The sequence below is a fragment of the Trematomus bernacchii genome, unplaced genomic scaffold (genome assembly GCF_902827165.1).
Source record: "Trematomus bernacchii unplaced genomic scaffold, fTreBer1.1, whole genome shotgun sequence".
Classification (NCBI taxonomy): Eukaryota; Metazoa; Chordata; class Actinopteri; order Perciformes; family Nototheniidae; genus Trematomus; species Trematomus bernacchii.
Genome location: NW_022987714.1, coordinates 12,873,129 through 12,893,641, shown reverse-complemented (window position 1 = coordinate 12,893,641; position 20,513 = coordinate 12,873,129). Strand labels below are relative to the sequence as shown.

At 40.3% G+C, this 20,513-nt stretch overlaps 1 protein-coding gene across 1 annotated transcript in view; it reads left to right on the top strand.

The window, feature by feature from the left end:
* Positions 1-20,513, top strand: part of cdh13 (cadherin 13, H-cadherin (heart)) — a 361,634-nt gene that overhangs the window by 137,427 nt on the left and 203,694 nt on the right. Inside the window, exon 4 of the mRNA XM_034141757.1 lies at positions 4,908-5,021. Coding sequence (XP_033997648.1) covers positions 4,908-5,021 — 114 coding nt within the window. The remainder of the gene's footprint in view (positions 1-4,907; positions 5,022-20,513) is intronic.

Sequence of the window (20,513 nt, the reverse complement as noted above, 5' to 3'; positions counted from 1 at the left end):
AGGGGAACGTGGATCATCAGATTGATGACTGTTTCAGGTCAGCGGAGGATAACAAATTCAAGAAGACCTGAACCATTTCTTGATGCTTAAAACAGCTCAAATATTATACCTGTCGGGAGAAAATGTAAGGTTTATAAATACACATTTAATACAGTGGTGGGGCTGATAAACTCAAAGCATGCTGGTCAAGATTCAAACAATACTTTTCTTACCCAATTCACAAAAAACGGGAAAGGATAAGTAGTTGCGGTAGAACACTTGAACATGACACTGCATGCACTACTGCAATGTGCTCTAATACCTAAACCATATAATACACATTTATAGTAATGAACATTTATGTTCACAATGTTTGTGCAATTAGGTTAATGTACATCTAATAGGGGCAGTTTTACATGACTTCATTTTATAATGAGCTTGTTTTGAAACAGTTGCGTCTCGATTTTGTTCCTTTCACACTCAACACCGTTATCTGTCGCAGGTGCGATTGTACACATAATCACATTGGCACAGTGTTAATTAATGCAGCTAATTGAATATTTGAAATAAGCATTCGTCATCAGTCACTAGCTGCATTCTGTTGACTAAGATCAAAAGTGTTTATGCTTTCTTGAGTATACTCTAACAAAGTGTGACATATTGTGCTGTTGACACCAACATTTAAGGACAGGCCATCAGAATAGTGTGCTTTTGTAATATGAACTTTTCACATATACAAACTGCTGTCACTGTGTGTGTAACTGACTGATTGCATGACATGGCTGCATATCCACGAGTTTATTCCACATTACATAGCTGTACGTCCCTGTCACCACCGCTGCTGGCCTTGATATTGTCCATCTCTCACCAGGTCTCCAACACATTGTCAGGAATGAGTAATGACACTTCTCAATATAGCATTGAGAGTGAAACTGGCAGAATGGACAAGGACGTGACTCTACTGCCATGCGATGACAATGACAAAGGCTCCATCTTTCCGTGCCTCACACACACAGCCACACACACACACACACACGCACACACACACACACACACACACACACACACACACACCACACACACACACACACACACACACACACACAACCAGACACTTATGGTAGTACATTATACAGTGTATGCATATACACAGTGTTGAAAGAGTTATATAGATCCTTTACTTTAGTTAAATGAATAAATCAATAAAATGTCATTGTTCATTATCAAGTACCCATTGGCCAAAAATACAAACACATCAAAATGATTAGAAATAAATGAAGTTGCCAATCAAGTGTCTCTGACACATATCATTTAGTAACTAGACCAATTGACCAATTAACAGTAACAGAGCCGGCCAGCTAACCAATCAGAGCAGACTGGGCTCTGGTTTCAGACAGAGGGCGAAAAGAGGTGCTGCAGCACAGGCAGTATAAGAAAATAAAGACCTTTTTGAACATTAACGCATGGAAAAACAGTAAAGTTTAATTCATGCAAAACATCATATTTATACACGCTAATGTTATTATATGTGAAGTAACCCCAAACTAAAGTTTTAAGACTGACATAAGTTTTTTAAAAAAACTACTTTTCCCTGTGAAAGAAATGATATGGACATATTCAAATGAACTACAAGTTCCTCAAATTTGCAGACCAGTAATACTTGAGTAAATACAATTGTTACATTCTGCATTACTTTGTGACTGTTCAAATATATTCCAATCTTCCTCACGAGATTACATTTTGTTCTCATGAAACTTGCAACTCAGTACACGGAAATGCCTTAATAATCATTTGAGAGACAGAGAAAGAAGAGCAAATGTATTCAAGCTGGATCAAGGTGGATGGCGCAGCAGTAATTTATGAACAGGAGACATTAAACATTCATAGCTTTCGTCTCTTACGGTGTCACCAACCTGTGAGAACACCATTCATCACAACATGCAAGACTGCAGAGGGAGGAGGTGTGAAAGAAAGCTATCGCTAAGTGAGAGAAAGGAACGTGGGAGAACAGCAAAGTAGCAGGTAAGAAGGTGAGAGGAAAGGAAGCAGGGCTGCCTGTTATCAGAAGACCCCGTAGGTAGCAGGACACATGTCTGTGTCCAGCTGGAGATTTTTGTGAGTGTGTCCTGACATCCTGCAGAACATTAATAGGTTTTAAAGCGCCCTCCCTCCCTCTATATGTCCACTGTATCTCAGCTCAGGGAAGACGAGGATTTGACAGAGCGATTTATCTCAGCCCTAACCCCTGTCAACTGTCCTCCCATCCAGCCGCTAAAAATACTTCATGGTGCCTCCCAAGCTCTTCTTACCCTCCTTTACAAATATCCCACAGCTGAGACCTGTGCATGATGGGATTGAGGCGCTCATTCCCGGGTTTCACACTCAGGCCGGGTTTTTACAGGAAACGCTTAAAAGTCCCATCATCTCGCTTGTGAACCGGTTCCATATAGTACAGTATGTACACACACCACTGACTGTGCTCTTTAGACACAAAGTAGGTCTTCTAATGTCTCACAGATTTGTGCAGTGTTCTGTTTAACTGCTTCAGGTCCACTTTTAGATTTTGGCCTTTGGAAGGTCATCCCCCAGTGGGTTCGATAAGAGTGGCCATTTTAGAGACCGCTCAGTGTGTCTTTGGTTTGTTCTGGTCGGGTTGTGTTTATGATTACTGTGACATTGTGTTCCCTCTGACCTATGCAGCTGGTGGAGGTGGACGAGTGAGGCGTTTAGGTGTGGGAGTGTTAGCCGCTGCCCTCAATGTCAGAGTGTCGCCGCTGTGCTGTAAACAAATGGCTCAGTTTTTCCCCCTTACCTGTTCTCTTTCCGTCATTCTGACAGGGGTGAGAGTGCTGCCAGAGTCCCTGTCAGCCGAGAACAGGAGTGTGAACAGTAAACGCAAACAGTCCCCTGCACACACACACAACTTCACAACCATACCTGTGTGCAGTGCATATTGTCAATAAATGGTTGCACAGTAGGCTATAAAAGATGAAGGACAAAAGAGACTATTTGCATTGCAAATTAAAGCACACAAACCTGAGGTCAGTGTTTTCCATTTTTTATTGAAACTGTACACGGGGCTCAATGACTGGGCTTGTTGCTGTGCTGTTTCTTTCTCTCTCTCATTGTTCGGTCATTGTGCTCAACGTTTAGGAAGTGACTGGCTCTGTGTGGACAAGGACTGTGGTGGCTTGGGGACGACCAGACTTGTGTTAAACATAGTAACTGTTTAATGTCAAAACATTTTTTAGTAATTGTTTTTTATAATAAAAGAAGAAAAGAGGTACTCATTGTCTTAGCAGCGAAAAGGGAGACAACATGAACATACATTTAATTGAAGGTGCAGAGTTTCTCTTTTTAATCTCAACATTGATTGTTTTTAGCTTCCAATTGCTGTTCGTGGTGCTCATCAAAGAGTGGCTCAGTGGTTTGATGTTTCTACGTTAAATTTACCTAGAAAGATTTCGTTATTTTATTTTGATGTACACCACATTTGCATTTTTGAACAGAAAATAAATATCAATTTTAAATGGTTCCCAATATTTTACCACTTCACCAATAGAGGTTGGCTTTCTGACTTATTTATGCAAAGACAATTTGAGACAAATATATCCCAATGTCTTTTGGGTACCATCATTTTTTCAAAGAAGACCTTAGGGGTGTCAAACTCAAGGCCCGGGGGCCAGATCCGGCCTCCGACTTCATTTTATTTGACCCGCAAGAGCTTGCAAAAAATACAATACATTTATTATATGGTTTCATGACACTTTACAGAAGCAAGATGTCCATAAACTAGATGTCCCACAATGCATCTCATTTTGTGACATGCGCACTGAAGAGACTTGCAATTATTTGAAATGATTTGCCCTAAACTTCTGCTCTCAGACGTAGTTAATTATGAAGTTATTACCCTATCCGCTAATAATCCAATGCAGAGGCAATAATGTAATATAAAACATATATATATATTTATATAGTCTTAAAGTTACAACCAGCCCTTTGAGTGCAACCTTAATGCTGATGTGGCCCGCGATGATATTGAGTTTGACACCCCTTAGGACATACATTTACAGAACAGACATGCACGCTGCAGAAAAAGTCTTTGAGCAGGTGATCAATATCCCGAGATCCATCATACAAAATGTTGCACTCTTGCATTGGGTGGGGGATTTTGGATTTACAAGTTCCCTGCTGAGAGTGTACACTAGGAAAAATACTGACTGTTCATTTATGCTTTATTGGAGAATTAGGGAAAAGTTGATTGATGCAAAGTAGCATCTCAATCATAACACATACACCTTAGCTTCTTTCTCTAAGTATTTGTTGTTGCCAAATTAGAGGCAAGCTGTTGCCTCTAAATTCACTGTAGAATTGCACCTACAGTGTGTGAATGACACTTTTTCCAACCCTTTTTTTAAATGAAACCTCAAGGTACTGGGCGTGAAAGACGCAAACAGAGCCAGAGTAATTGAAAAAAAAATGTGTACAGAATGACAGAATACTTGAAATACATTTTAACTAAATTAATGTTAAGTAGTTCAAAAAAATAAAAATAAAAGACCACTGCAGCATTAACAGTTTCTATGGTTTTACTATTTATAGGTATGTGTTTGAGTAAAATGCATTTGTTTTATTTTTTCTATAGATTTAATCTAGAATATTTCTCTGTGTTGGAATTCAACAGACACTGGAATGGAATGGCTGCTATATATATATCGAGATTGAGATTTAAGAAACATTTTTTAATTAATGTGTGTGTGTGTTTGTCTCTGTGTGTGTATTTAATATCTCTCGGCTGGTGTCCAGGTGTACAGACACCCTTCAGCCTATAGAGGTGTAATCATTTAAGGAAAGGCTTACACGCATGAAATATAAAATATTTGTTATTTCAAAGTTCAACAATATTGTTCTCTTCCATTGTCTTTTAGGACATTCTGGGTGTCGGCAACATGGTCCCACCCCGTTCCAAGAGATCCCTGCTGGTCCCTCCTATGATCATAACTGAGAACCAGAGAGCTCCCTTCCCCAGGGTCATTGGCAAGGTAAGTGACAGATGGTCCTCTCATAAACTCAGGTGATTCCCCAACAGAATCTAAGTCATTCTTTGTCATAACAAGAAAAAGTAATTCCTTAGCCAAAAGACAGGAAAAGGCCTATCGTACATGATCAAAGAATTGATCTCAAAAGGTTCAAAGGTTTTGATGTCATATACACAGCTACAGGACATACACAGACATACAATTCAATCACTACATAGTATTTTTGTTTTTTGTTTTAGTGTAATCACTGTCTTTTTACATTGGCTGTTTTACAAAAACACAACTTATTCCGGATAAAATGCCAATCCTATATGGAAAACGTGATGCTCCGTTTTCTACTCAATACGGAAGTAGTATCACTCATTGCATTTAAAGTCTCATTAATATCCCAATGTTTTTGTTTGTTATCCAGAAAACAATCTGAAATATTTTGTTCTATGCACATGGCTGAATTGAACTTTGTTAATGTTCATCAAATGGCAGTGAAACAGTTACTCTGATACTCAAATGGTAAAGCTGTTGTCCAGTACAGCCTTCAGGGAAAATGTTCCTATTCCGCTGTTGTATACATCCATATAGAATATCAACAAAAGTTCTCAAGGTTTTTTACGAGCGGCGAAATAAAGAAATTAAACTGAAAATGTAATTAAAAAATAAACTGCCGCTGCGGCAACATTAAGCAGCTCTTCCGCAGGAAACATTTTCAATGTTCTGGCAAGAGTATCCTACTCCCTACTAAATAACATAACTCAATGAATAGCTCCAACAGAAAGCCTGAGGTTTAGGGCTAAGCCTAACCCTAACCTAACCCTATTGTATTGCTCTGAATTAGTTTTAGCCTCAGTTGAGCTTAAACACAGGCACATTTCAATCAGAGCTCTTTATGCGTCTTTCACTTGCACAATTATTTGGTCACCATTTCAGAATCAGAATTCCTTTATTATCCCACAGAGGGGAAATGAACATGGTTACAGCAAAAGTGAAGAGACAAAACACTATTAGATAAAAGGGCATGCACAACTAAATGTAAATATAAAATGTAAAAGGTATTCAGTTACAAGTTACATTTGATGTAGATTCTACACATTTACAAAATTCCTTAAGCAGAATTCTGCTGCTTTGCTGCCCTTTAAATAACAAAGTTTAGTGCCTGCAGCAGTTTTGCATAAAAATCTTCTGACTGCTGCTGTTGTCTGCTACACAATGGCCAAAGAACCTATCTATGCAAAATAATACTTTACTCCGTATCTAAATCTGACAGTGACTGACTTGCCGTCCCAGATCAGAGGGCATGTCACTCAGTGGACTCATGACCGGCCTCATAGAAACAGAGCAAGAACTCTCCACCTTTAAAACATTAATACTTGCTGAATACAGATTTAACAAATATTCAGGACATTCTGCCAGCAAACAAAGCAGAAAGTGTTATTAGTGTGGGTGTAATTAACAGCAATACTATAATGGCTTTGCTTGCTGAAAAGAGAAGCCATTTTTCTTTGTTTACTTTAAAAAAGGGCTGTGTGAATACATTCCTGAAAATAATCACTTTATCATAGAGTGAAAACTAGTCAAAGTCAATCCATATTGAAGTGTTTTTTTCCTTGCTCAGACATTTTAACATGACATTGCTGTGATTAGTAAACACAGTAAAAGCTTCCATTATTGGCCACTTAATACAAAGACAAGAGGTGGGCTGTTTTATCAGTCACAAATGGAGAGAGTTTCACAAGGCTGCTGTTTTTGTTTACTGCGATGCATGTGGTTTGCGATGCATGTTGTTTGAATTCAGGATGCAGCATTGTAATCCTTGATGTCCGCCGCAGGTCGGGCTTACCTTAACCATTCAATATAATGACACATATTTTCCTTTTAGATATATATATCTTTTTAAATGTTGGCAATGACTCAGAAGAAATAAATGTGACAATTTGCAGGTAAACTAAATATAATAAATGGAGGCTTTGATCAATTCTTCACAGTCATTCTTATAATTTAAGTAATCCCCTTTTACATACTGCTGCCATTTTTACCTTCTAAGTGGAGCTTTAACCAGTTCTGAAATCGGGGATCTGGAAAACAAGACAATCTTTAAAACTAATATTTACCTATGCAACTGAAGAGCTGTGTATTACACACCAACAAATGACTGAATCATTGATTGTGGAAATAAACATTTGAAATACATATTGTTGCCTGATCTTAGTAGCAAAGACAGAACATTGATTTGTTTTATAGGTTTTTGTGCATGTAAATGGTCTGCAAAGGCTAGTATCCCATAGTATTCCGTCCAGCAGATGTTTCTCCCCAACACACCCCAGCCCTGCCTGAAACATAGTGACATCACAGTGTAACACTTGCGCTTCTATTGCCTAGCGCTCTAACACAGTGTACGTGATAGGCTAAGAGGCGGGACATCTCTAAGGGGTTAACCAATCACAACAGACCGGGCTCTGGTTTCAGACAGAGGGTGACAAGAGGTGCTGCACAATCAATTACATCCTGTTGGAAATGTGCGGGAAGATTGGAAGTATTTAGAGCAACTACAAGGTTTTTCTCTTACACTTTTTGTTATGATGATGTAATAATCTCCTGACTTTTTTCAATGTTTATCTTGTTTACTCAACAGTGTGGGAGCAGATGTTTTGGTAATCCTGGTCAGGATGTTTTCAGAGGGGCTCATTTAGATTCTGTGGGATCCTTTTTGTAGGGATAGATGAAACGATCATCTAAAATTGGTCTAAAATGTGTGAGCATGGGTGATGAATAATGTGAGGTTAACCACCGCTCCATTGTTCAGAGAGCTGAGGTTAACTTTTCTTTGGCTTCAGGGCAAGTAACTCATGTAAGAGTAAAATCGGCTATCGTGAGCATCAAATAATATTCAACACACAAACTGTGTTCATGTGTGCATTCAATAACGTTATACAGGCTTGAAATAACGTGTCAGTATGTATTTTAATTCAGGTGGCCATGCATGAATGCGCTTAGGTAATAGAGTACATGAGCTCATATGATCACACTTATATTTTATAGAATGCTTCCACATGTAAGAGCAATCATTAAAAAGGAATGTGGTTCTGGTCAGTACAATTAAGTCATCTTACTGATTATGATGAACACATATAGATGTCCATGTTTATTTATAGCTCAAACAAGTACTATACTACTTCAGGAAAGGCATTGCAAGTTAGTCAGAAAAGTCATTTATTTCCTGAAGTATTGCATCAGGTAATTTCCTTCCTATTAAATCTTAAACATAATAAATACATCACATTTTGAGGCTAGAAAATGTCCCTCATATTAATTTTAGAGGAGGTTAAATCACCATTAGGTTGAAATGCCAACATGTCCTGATACTTGAGAGGTGTTTCTCTTATGATTCTAACCTCTTTAAAAAGTATGTGTGAGTTCTGCACAAAATGTGGTTCTTCCCATACTCAGTTAAATAACATTATATGTTATTAAAGGTACTTGAAGGACATAACAAAGGCCCAAGCACATACAAAAACAACCTTAAAGTTATTCAAGGTTGTCTTACATGATAATAAAGTTTAACATGTTTTTATGTTTTATGTTTCATAAATTGCTGCAGGTGATAAATAAAGAAAAGGTCACTCACGCAAAGGAATGTTTTATTACTAGCGGCAACAGCGACGCTGGTATTATATTCACCTTGTAAGTCAGTGTGTGTCTGTGGACATATTTTGTTACCATGAGAGCGTCGCAACTTTACAACTTCACAGTGTAGATAGAACATGAGGTCATCTCTGTTTGCAAGTGTGGTGGAAATTCCACACTTAATCACCTTCTGGTAAGAAAAGAACAAATATACAAGCTTAAACCAAAGTTGTTATTTAATAAAGAGTTATAGCATTTAACAGAATCAATATATATTTCCAGTTGGAAAGGCTAGAGGTCCTGCATTAGTAGATAGCACCAGGATCTGGTAATCAGGCATACAGCCAGTATACACTCATTATAGCCTGATATGAGAAAATATAATATATATTATTTTGTAACATTACAGTTTTTCATCGAGGTTAATTTGTTTATATTCTGAAGTTAATCAGCCCTGCAGTCACCAAGGCAATGCTAAAACTGCAAAAAAGAGAAGTGAAAGTTGTATGATATCATTACTCCAAATTCTCAGAGATCAAGACCTGCATGATTCTCCAAAGCATGCTATTGTATTGCCTGGCATTATTAATTGTTTTGTCACTGATGAAAGATTTTACTTTTCCCTTCGACCCCTCTTGAACAGGCCAAATAAGATGTGACACAGCCTATTATTTATCCGGCGGATTATTAATTGTGTGTCCTTAAAGGGGACCTATCATGCAAAATGCACTTTTGTCTTTTATACATGAATATGTGTTCCCGGTGTGTCAGGGAACTCACCAAGTGTCAGAAAACACAACCCTCTCTCTTTTCCTCCATACCCAAATCTCTAAAAACGGGGCTGCAACGGATCTGATACAGACTGATACAGATTTGAAAATCCTCTGACGTCAGGAACGAGGCGCTCCGCCTATATGGCCAACTCTCCACCTATCAGGGGAATGTGGGGTTGGGCCACGGCCGGCCATTGCCGCTCGAAAGCGCTGGAGACGCTGTAGTACATATGCCAGGCCTGTAAGTGGCGCTGTAGTCTGCCACAAAAGCAGCGAAGAAGACTTCCCGCGCATGGTTGCCATGGTTGCCATGGTTGCCCTTCTGTTTATTCTCCGCTCTTTTTCTCCCTCCCCGAGGCAAGCGTTTGCTCCTGCTGCTTTAATTCAATGCAATCCCTCCCCGTCGAGGCAAGCACTGTAATTCTCTCCGGTAGTCCACCAGCAGATGACAAACACCCACCTCTCCGCCTCTTCCAAGGAACGAGGGGACCGTGCGGCAGAGTTTCAGTTAGATTTTTTTTCGCCGGTCAACATGTCCGTTAAAGTTGAAATCTTCCGGACAAAATTAGAAAAGTGCCGGTCAAAGGTCTTCTTTGTTATTTATTGAGCTTTAAAACAAATGAATAATGACTCTATATAATCATATAAGAATAAAACACGGAGGACGGAGATCTCTTTTTCTCCCCCTCTTCTGACAGCCCAGCAGCTGATCTCAAAGCACGCTCCCCTCTCCTGCAGGGGGGCGTGGTCAGCTGCAGCTCATTTGCATTAAAGCTACGTCACAGAATCAGCCCGTGCAAAAACAGGGCTGGAAAAGAGCAAATAGAGCTAAATGAGGCATGGCTAAAATGCATGATCTGTTTGGTATTTTGAAAAAATAAATTCGCAGACATGTATATCGGTATGGCCCTACAATATATTATTCAAATATAGCATGATAAGTCCACTTTAAGTAACGCATGGAACTCCTCCAATAACTCTTCCGTTAATTTCCTCTGAAAACAAACAGCACAGTTTCACTTTCCAGCTTCATCATATTACCTGAGTTTTCTTAAAGGTCACCTATCATGCTATTTTTAGGCAATAGCATAGGTCTCAGATATATACAAATATATAAAAAACATGTCTATGAAGTGTTTTGCTCAAAATACCAAACAGATCACCCATTCTAGACATGCCTCATATCCCTCTATTTCACTTCCTGTTTCAAAAGTGCTGATTTTGAGTATAAAGCTTTAAAAAAAAAAAAATTGATAAAAAAAAAAAGGAGGGGGCTGAGCTCATGCGGGACCCGGCAGCTACTGTCTAAACTAAATTCTGCGGTGATGAAACGCCATATCATGGATTATCAAGGATTATTTCTGAAACAGTATGGAGCTCAAAGGCTTTCTCTCTTGCCGGTTATACCACAAGGTGAGTTCCTTTTTATTTCCTGCTTCTTCACACACATGCTCTCCAGTACAGGTTAGCTCTGAGTGTTAGCAATGCTAATGTAAACACCGACCATATTACGTCCAAAACAGTCGGGCATTGTTTCTGATAGCAACTTTCTGATAGTGCCATGGGTCCACATTTCCGATATTACATCATATCGGACGCAAATCTGGATCAGCTCCGTTGTACCCCCGTTTTTAGAGATTTGGGTACGGAGGAAAAGAGAGAGGGTTTTATTTTCTGACGCTGCGTGAGTTCCCTGACACACCGGGGACACATATTTATGTATCAAATACATCAAAAAGTGCATTTTGCATGATCGGTCCCCTTTAAGACAAATGGTCAACCAACAACCATTCATGTTGGACCCTGTGTAAGGCTCTACATTTATCTTACCATGGGTTACGAAGCTGTGATGTATCTCTAAGTGTCAAGTAGCTTTGTTCTAGATAAGACCGGGGCGCTACAAGATCTACCGTATCTCACAATGCCTGGCAGACACCAACATGAAAATATATTCCATTCGGAGCCCTGCATATAATAGATAATTGCTCCCTGGAGAGCATGACCAAAGCACAGAACCTGGGCCCCCAGCACATAGCAGCACTGTGCTCAATGTGGTCCCTGTGAAGCTACTCAAGGGCCCGGAGATACCAGGATGGACAACTGTAGTCCACAGGGGGTTGTGCAGATTCCTCCCCTTGGTGAACTACAGGCAGATTACAGTGAGGAACAAGACTCATCAGATACATTTGGTCACAAATTATTTCCACAGTACGCTATTGACCTGCTATGGGTGTAGCTGATATAGCCCATGTTATAGCACTTTAATATATTCATGTGAGGAAATGGACGCACAGAGCATGACATGAATTGTTTCTCCCCATTCCTTCATTGTGGCCCCAAATGGTCCCCCTGAAAATTCCATCCATCCTCCCCTCTTGCCTGTATCCCTCCATCCTTCTCCCCTACCGCCGCAGTCAGCTTTGCATGAGAAGACAGCCTAATGTGGGCTATTTTACCCAATAGAGGCTATATGTGAGCAACTTGGCGAAATTGATTTTCCACACCAATGGCTTTCCTCTTCTTACGCAACCTACCATTTCCATATGGAAACCATTCATTTTTCATGCTCCCTCCTTCTCTGGGTGAGATAAGCAGCAGGAAGAAGGGGAGGGGTGAGATTGCGAGGGCTTGACATGTATGACTGTGCGCGTGCATGCAAATCTGCAAAAGTACGTGTGTGTGTGCTGGTGGGATAAGGGTGGGTTGGCTGTCAGCGGGACTCACAGGGGAAGGGTAAGACCCTTGTTGTTTATGTCACACCTCCTGCTAGCTTTGGAATTGTTTTGATACAGAGGTCTCTCCCCTGCCCTCCTTTGGGGGTCCATAAACAGCTCACAACAACTCACACAGCAGCCGGAGCATCCAATGAAATTGATATGCTTAAATGTGTTTCTTACACACGCCACTTCAGTCCCTGCTGATAGGACCATTTTTTAAAGACTGCTCAATTTTTCTGGAGGAAACATCAATCATAGCTCAAGTAGTTTCAATGTTTATTTCTCAAACCTTCTATTGCTCATGTCCGGGGCAATGTGTGAGTCAGCCGTTATTCTCAAGAGAAGGCCGTGTAACCTCTGTGTTCAAGGAAGAAAAAAGTCCTCCTCAGTACTGTCCTTTCAGTTATTTTATTATTTATCTGACCAAGCATTCAGTGTAGTGTGATTGCACATCCCTTATCATTTGTATGTAGTAAGACAGCTAGGTACCTTGTCCCAAATTTGCTCCCAATTCATTTCAATGAACATTGCTAACCATTGCGCATAAACCCTTAAACGTTTGGAATAGTTCTTCCAGGACTTTTGTTTGCCCCTTTGTCACTCAACACCAATACGATTTTTTCCAAAGACAATAACCTTCCTTTTCCAAGAGTGCTCAAATGTACCTGCATTTGTCGCAGAAGTAAGCCATCTGTTGTATTCCCTGAGCTGTGTACTGTAGTGAGTGTGGGAGGCAATGCTGTAAATACAAATCTAGCAAAACATATTTAAACACTTTAACTGGATTAGTCATCTTTGTGGAAAGTTTAGTATTTGACTTTCCTTTGTTATGTTTGTATTAGTGTCTATTCTATGTGGCACCTGTTTGATTTTCTAATGAAAGCCATCAGCAAGGCTCCACTTTTGACTAGTTCTTCTCTTCATCTCATGGAGGTTCCAAATTGCAATTTTCTCAATGTCAAGTAAACTGGGTTTCTATTAAATCCTGTGGCAGGCCAATCACAGGTGATAACCAACGTGTGATGGTTTGACAGATAGCTGTCAGCCAGTCTTTATGTGATGAATATGTTTGTGTTAGTTGACATGTTTTGTTAAGAGTGGGGATAGATGCACAATACAGATGTCATATTTCTGCTGGAATCTACAATATATGTAAATTTAAAAATGTTAATAAAATTATAAAGCAAGCTAACCCAAGGCCACCATTCCATAAGGAATACCTGTAAATGGTTAATGTAGAAGTCAAATAGTGAAATACAGTAAGGTGCATAGTGACATTTGGTAATTGCTTGATTGCAAGTTTCTTTCAATCAAGTTTTCCTTAACTTCAGAAGAAAAGGGATTATCCATACAATCAGTTGATATGAGGCACATTTGAAACACATGCTCCAAATGTCAGTTATGCATGTTTTAGATACTGACACCATTTGCAATTAAAACACTGTTCTGAATATTTAATCATATATGGTCCAAAATCAACCTAATCCCGCCAGATCACCTGTCACATTTCTCTTTCTGTTGCCTCCCTATAGTCAGAATGTTCTGGCCCTCAGAACCTGCAGGGGCCTTTCTGTTTGAAGTTTACATTTTCTCAACATGTGAGTGCGTTTCTGTACAAGTGCCAAAGAAAAGTAGGTTAGACCATCAGAAAACTCATAGCTAGGTTTGTCTATACACGTGTGTTAGCCCTGTGTTGGACTGCTGGCCATCTCATCTCCTACTGCATTAGTAGGTTGTAGCCATGTGCTGTTTGGGGTCATTACTGCTAAATAGGCCTTCCACAAAACTGAATTAATTTCCATACTAGACACCTTCTAATTCCAAAAATCCAATAACAGTACCTCACTAATTCAATTCATTCTAAAAAACAAAGCCCACACGCAGCCCTATTAAATAACATATTGAAATCTCAGATGCATCACCATGGATTCTCAAACACTACATCTACTGTACAAAGCCATTTTAACGTTTCCACACTGCACTGGAGCTGTCAGCAATTCAACCTGTTGTAACCCTTTCTTACCAGCTCGCAAATCAACACAACGTGTATGAATTGACATGACGGCTCCAATAAAGTCCTGTTGGTGAGAGGAATGAGGGTCTGGTTTGGCCGTAGCCCCAGCTAATATAGTGAGGAGAATAGACATGTCTGGCACCTTTGTTCCGTGGTGTCAGAGTCGGCTGCACCCTGATTTGCTCTGCCTGTCAGTCCGTCTCCCTCCTCTAATAATAATAATACATTTGATTTATATAGCACACTTTAAAAACAACGTCATCTCAAGGTGCTTCACAAAGCTGAACAAGTCAAATGTCAAGAGACCTGTTGTCCGTCAACTGTTACATTTGACTTGTTCTTCCTTTATAACTCAGTTTTGAGCATGTTATTCTCTCCTCTGCATGTTATCCTTAATTATATTGTCACAGGAGCAGTATTACCTATATTTTCTAATAATGGTGAAGGGCTTCTGTGATCTGAATCATGTGCTAATCAGCATGTTTGTTATTCCACTTCATTTTTTTAATACAAACTCTGCTAAGTTAGCTGCACTACCATATGTCACCAAACCCAGAGGTCATGTGGTATAATGAGTCCCATGTGAATTGCCATTTACTTTCTGTGGTTTGGGAACAGACTTTAGACATATTTATTTTTCCTCCAGGCTGTTTTTCTGCCTTTTCCTCGTCAAAATTATAGAGGCTGTGTTTGCAATTATAAATAAAAGTTTTGACAGCATTTTGGGTGCAAATCTAACGGGTTCATCAACTACACAGCATTGAGACCAATGTACACAGCCCACAGAGGAAGGGGTCTTTGTGAATATTAAACTCTAAAAAAATACGTTTGTATTTTAAAGTAATTTTTATAATTGTCATACTTGTGTATTATATAGCTTATATCTGTGTAATGTGTAATGTGTAATGTGTAATATGTAATGTAATGTAATATCTAAATAACGTTGCGTCCCTAAATACTTGTCCCGTGCAAAAAGGGCTTCTGTATCTCGTTGCTCCTTCTTAAAACACACATTTCTAACCAGGAATCTGAGCTTTCAAACAGGAAGTAAGCAAGATGTGTTTTGGGATGTTACGTTAGAAAGCAGGCCTCATCATTTAATCTAATTAACTCTCTTAATTGTTTTAGGAAGACCAGAAAGTTCCCTTCCTTCTTTTCCTCCCCGTCTGCTTTCACAATGTTAATCATGCCCGTTTGTGGCGGATGTTCGCCGGCGGTGAGTTAAAAACCTTCTGACGTCAAATGCAATTCATGCAAGGACCCCCAGACACATCGAGCAGATGTGAAATCCATTATGATGAGAGGAGCTTAGAAAAAACAGATGAGAATCGATAAAAAACAGATTTGTCGGGTGTGAACTGCCCAAGAGATGTTGTCCTTGCATGAGCTTAAGCAAGACTGAGTGATTGCTCCTCCTGCCGCCTGAGCACGCTAACGTTAGCATCCATAGCATTTCTCCATGTCTCCAGGCTTTACATTCAAACTTCTTCAGATTCATTGTCTGTACTTTTTTTGTTATATAGCCTTTTTACCTAAATCGTCCTGAAATATGCTTTCATAACCCTTAAAGTGCTGCAATTTTCAAACCTTTTTTATATTTGGGTAAATGAAAATGACTATCATTTGTCACCTTGAAAGTAAGGCGAAGAAAGAACAGAACATAACATAAATGAGGGAGCAAAGACAAGATATATGAAATAAAGCTTCCTTTAAAAACTACAATTTCACCCTTTGAACACAGTCTTGCCGCTTAATGACTCTCTTGTCCCTCTCTTGATTGTTGCTCCTTTCATGCTTTGTTGTGATTGGCTGAGGATACAGTGGCTGATGGGTAATGATTAGCGGAGGCCTGGATAACCAATCAAAGCCAGTTAATTAGCGCCATTGTTTTCCCTCCGTCCTGTGCTGAGGACTCGCTTCAGTTCTAACAGTGTGTGTCTTCACCAGACCTTTCCACCTCGCCTCCTGTCTCTTATTAGCAGGATGGAGTGGCAGGACAATCAGGTAGAGCACTGGCCCAAGTCTGGCATGCTTGTACACACCCACACCCACACCCACACACACACACCCACACCCACCCCCCCACACACACACACATACACATACACATACACATACACATACACATACGCATACACACACACCCTTGCACTCTTAGGGACTGACGCACAATAATGCACTCACATTCACAGGCACAATCAGACCATCACTTCAGCGCTTCCCCTCACACACACACACAGACACACACACACACACACACACACACACACACACACACACACACACACACACACACACACACACACACACACACACACACACACACACACACACACGCACACACACACACACACACTGGTCTAGTCCCAGGAGTCCTTTCATGGCCGGTGATTGTCATTTGCAGCTGGCTGTATGACCTTGATAGGGATAGCATAAGCACCACTGAGGGATGCTACTGCATACACTCATTCTCTCTCTCTCTCTCACACACACACACACACACACACACACACACACACACACACACACACACACACACACACACACACACACACACACACACACGCTGAAGTTGAAATCCTCCCTCATTCCCCCTTAAAAAACAAATGATGTGTATGTGTCCAAAATTAGCATGATAATGATTTGGCGTATTAATGTTTTTCTTTGGACTAACTTATACTTTCTTTAGCACACTTAGCTTCACACAGCAGATTTGTGTCTAGATTTTTGAGAGAGAAAGTGAATTCGCCAGTGCTTAACAAGTTTCATGACAAAGTGTCTGTACAGTACATAGTTGTTCATACCTGTGTAGCTATTCTACAGATTTTTGTTTGTAACCCTCCTGACAACTGACAAGAACAAAAACGGCAGGAGATGTTATCTAGCTTAAACACACACACACAAGCAGACACGCATAAACATACACACTCCGTTTCGTTGTTTCTCTGTGTGTGTGCTCGAGGTGCTTGGCGTTTCCGAGCTGCGCCACACCTCCTGTCACCCTTACCGCAGTATCACGAGCCGCACAGTCTTTCATGTCTGCTCGGCTGGTAATGAGAGCTGATGGAAAGAGGTGAGATTCTCCCATCAGTCTTCCCACTCACACAGAGGGATACATACTCAATGGGTCTGAGTGTGTTTGTGTGTGTGTGTGTGTGTGTGTGTGCGTGCGGTGCATATGATCACACTGCTCTCCCACAGAGACGTGAGACGTCTCTTAAACACTAAACTTCTCTTGACACTTCAGTTAATCTTCAGCTAAAGTTGTGTCTTTATCAGCAATCTCTCCCTCTCTCACACTTCCTCCCCTCACATTCTCTCTCATACCGGATCCTCCCTGTAGGTCCGCTCTTGTTTTTTCCTCCCCCCCAACCATTGAGTTTGACGCAGACCCATCTGTGAATCCAAGTGATGTTGCACCTCGTTCTTTTTTAATTATGTGCTTTATCTGACCCAGTTTGTCACTCTCAGCAGGTGCTGGCTGCCACTGTGATTACTGCTCAGAAATATCTCTGTCCTGAATGGCAGCTACTGCGAGAGTGTGTGTGTGTGTGTGTGTGTGTGTGTGTGTGTGTGTGTGTGTGTGTGTGTGTGTGTGTGTGTGTGTGTGTGTGTGTGTGTGTGTGTGTGTGTGTGTGTGTGTGTGTGTGTGTGTGTGTGTGTGTGTGTGTGTGTGTGTGTGTGTGTTTGTGTGCTAGGTGTATTTGTGTGTACATACATGGTGATGTCCTCCCGTCTAAAGAAATATTAGAATTTGACACACCTCGTAACTGAATAAGTTCCAGTCAGTGGTGCACAGATCTCATCCAGATCACTGGCAAGATGGCGATGAATGTGACAATAACAGGAGTGTATTAATCCTGTGTAGAGTGGTACAGTGATGATGTATTTGTTGAGGGCCAGACCCTACAAGTTAGGATTGCAAGGGACCCTTGACAAAAAGCAATGGGATTTTTCCATTGGATTTCCGTATATGGAAGAAAATAAGCTTTGTGGCCAACATGTTTTTGATACTTAACACATTTTCTTCAGCAGGATAATCTCCACATATTAACACCACTTTGTGATTTTTTTTATGTCAAATGCAATTGGCAGAAATAAAAAGCGAACGTATTGCTATAAACTAACTACATCACAGTAGCATTGCTGCGCATCACCACCACAAAGCTTAAGGTGGACTCATGTCAAGGTGATCACATTTTGTAGTCTCATTCGATCACTGGGTAGCAACTGATCTTTTATGACACATAGAAGCTACGACTATTCCCGAGTGGGGTAGGTACTGGCTTATTGTATGTCGTTCACATCTCTTCAGCTAGAGTTAACCACATTACTTCAGGTTTCCAAACACATACAGAACTGGAAGTAGATAAATGCTACGTATTTTTTCCAGGGTTTAGCACTCTTTTCTGCACCACTCTATTCTTCTTTACTTTAGTGGATCATAACCTCATCAGGGATGGACTTCTTATGGAGAGCTTCTGCTTTAAAAGGAGACCAAACTTTACCATTGATCTCAAATTAAAGCCATGATAAATGCTAAAAAGCTCCATGCAATAGACTGGATGCTTTTTTTCAGTCTGGCTGTTTGCTGTAAATATATTTTGCTATTGAGGCAGTCGATCACTTAACCAGCTGATTAGGAAGAGCACTCATTGACAATATTAATCAGTGGCAACAACAAGAGTCTCTTGAGCAAACAGTCATAAATGAGCACAACAAACTTCAGACTGATGGGTCCAGCGGTATGCAAGATTAGCTTTGGATGCATAAGAAAACCACTGAACGAATGATCTCCTCACTTGCTCATGCCTGGTTGGATAATAAGAGGAGAACTACTGTTTGTGTTACACGTTTGACATTACTCGCTCCCATCTCTTGCTACGGCAAACATGAAGAGCAGAGGGAGTGAGCGTGAGAGGATGCAGTACAGAGAAGTGGAAAATGATGAATGGGGAATGAGGATGCTTAGCAGAAGAACAAGGATGGACATCTTAGAGAAAGTAACAAGCGGTGGAGCAAGCCACCCGAGAGCGAGATGGAACAGCGGGAAAAGATGAAGCGGGACATGGAGATAAATGGCACATAGCTTTGGAGAGGCTTTAAGGGCTTGAGCTCCGTCTGGCATCGGGTTGTAACACCACAGATTCATCTCCATATGCTCTTTTAAGTGAGGAGTAGAAAAGCCGTCATTTTAGCTGCCATCCCATAGAAGCGTGCTCTCATTAAAGGTGACCTGGTGGCAGCCGTCTGATCACGAGGCGCAGGGCAGGAGATCCGTTTACAACCCTGGCACTCGGTGTCAGTGGAGAGGCCCAGAAGGATGTTACAATTCTGACAACCGTGTGTGTGTTTATGTGGCTCTGTGTGTATTTACCTGTAGACAGGGACACATTGTTGTCAGTGGCATCTCCGTAAGCCAGAGCGCTGGACTTGATTGAAACATATATTTTAAGGTTATTAACATCTAGAAGAGGGGACTGTGTAACAACATCAAAAACCTTAAAGCTTATTTCCTTTTTTTTGCACATACTTGGATACCTCTGTCATACATGTACATTTAATATGTAGCTGAAGCCAACAACTAGCATTAGGTGTGTGAAGAGGGAGAAACTGCTAGCGTAGCTCTGCCCAAATGTAGACAATTATGTAGGACTAAACCAATGTAAAAAAAAAAATTCAATTGTGAAATGTTTCCCTGCAGAACTGTTGACATGTCACAGCAGGAAAAGGTCCTTGTGTTGTCTGTGCTGCCTCACTTATATATCTCATTGGGGCCATTCATGACACTACATTTTAGATCCACCTGTACTAACTTGCTTTTCCAAGTCAACATAAGTGCTGAGAAAAGGTCCATACGCTGAGAATATATATATATATATATATATATATATATATATATATATATATATATATATGGACATTGGCTGCATTTCAAATCACATACATTCTCTTCTTACTTTTAGTACACTACTTTCAAAGTACATACTGTTGCATGCAGTACAATTGGGACATACTACTTTTTCCTAACTTAGCAACTTGAGTGTTGACCCTTTTTCTTATATATCCCCTGCACAAAGGATTTTGGGTTAGTATAGCCAGAAAAACATGCTTGATAGCACAATGCAAAATACAACCAAATGGAGTAAGACATCCTAGTATTTGTGGCAAACTGTATATAAAATATTGTATCTATATTGAGACTAAGTAAATATCTTTTTTTGGCAAACAAATGCATATGGTATTGGATTGCACCCAATCTGTTATTATATTAAATACTAATAATCCAATACTTCTCACCGGCCTCTTTGTTTTGGGAATGGATGGAGCCATTACTGGAAGCCTGACCAGCAGTTGAACACTCTTTGTCAGA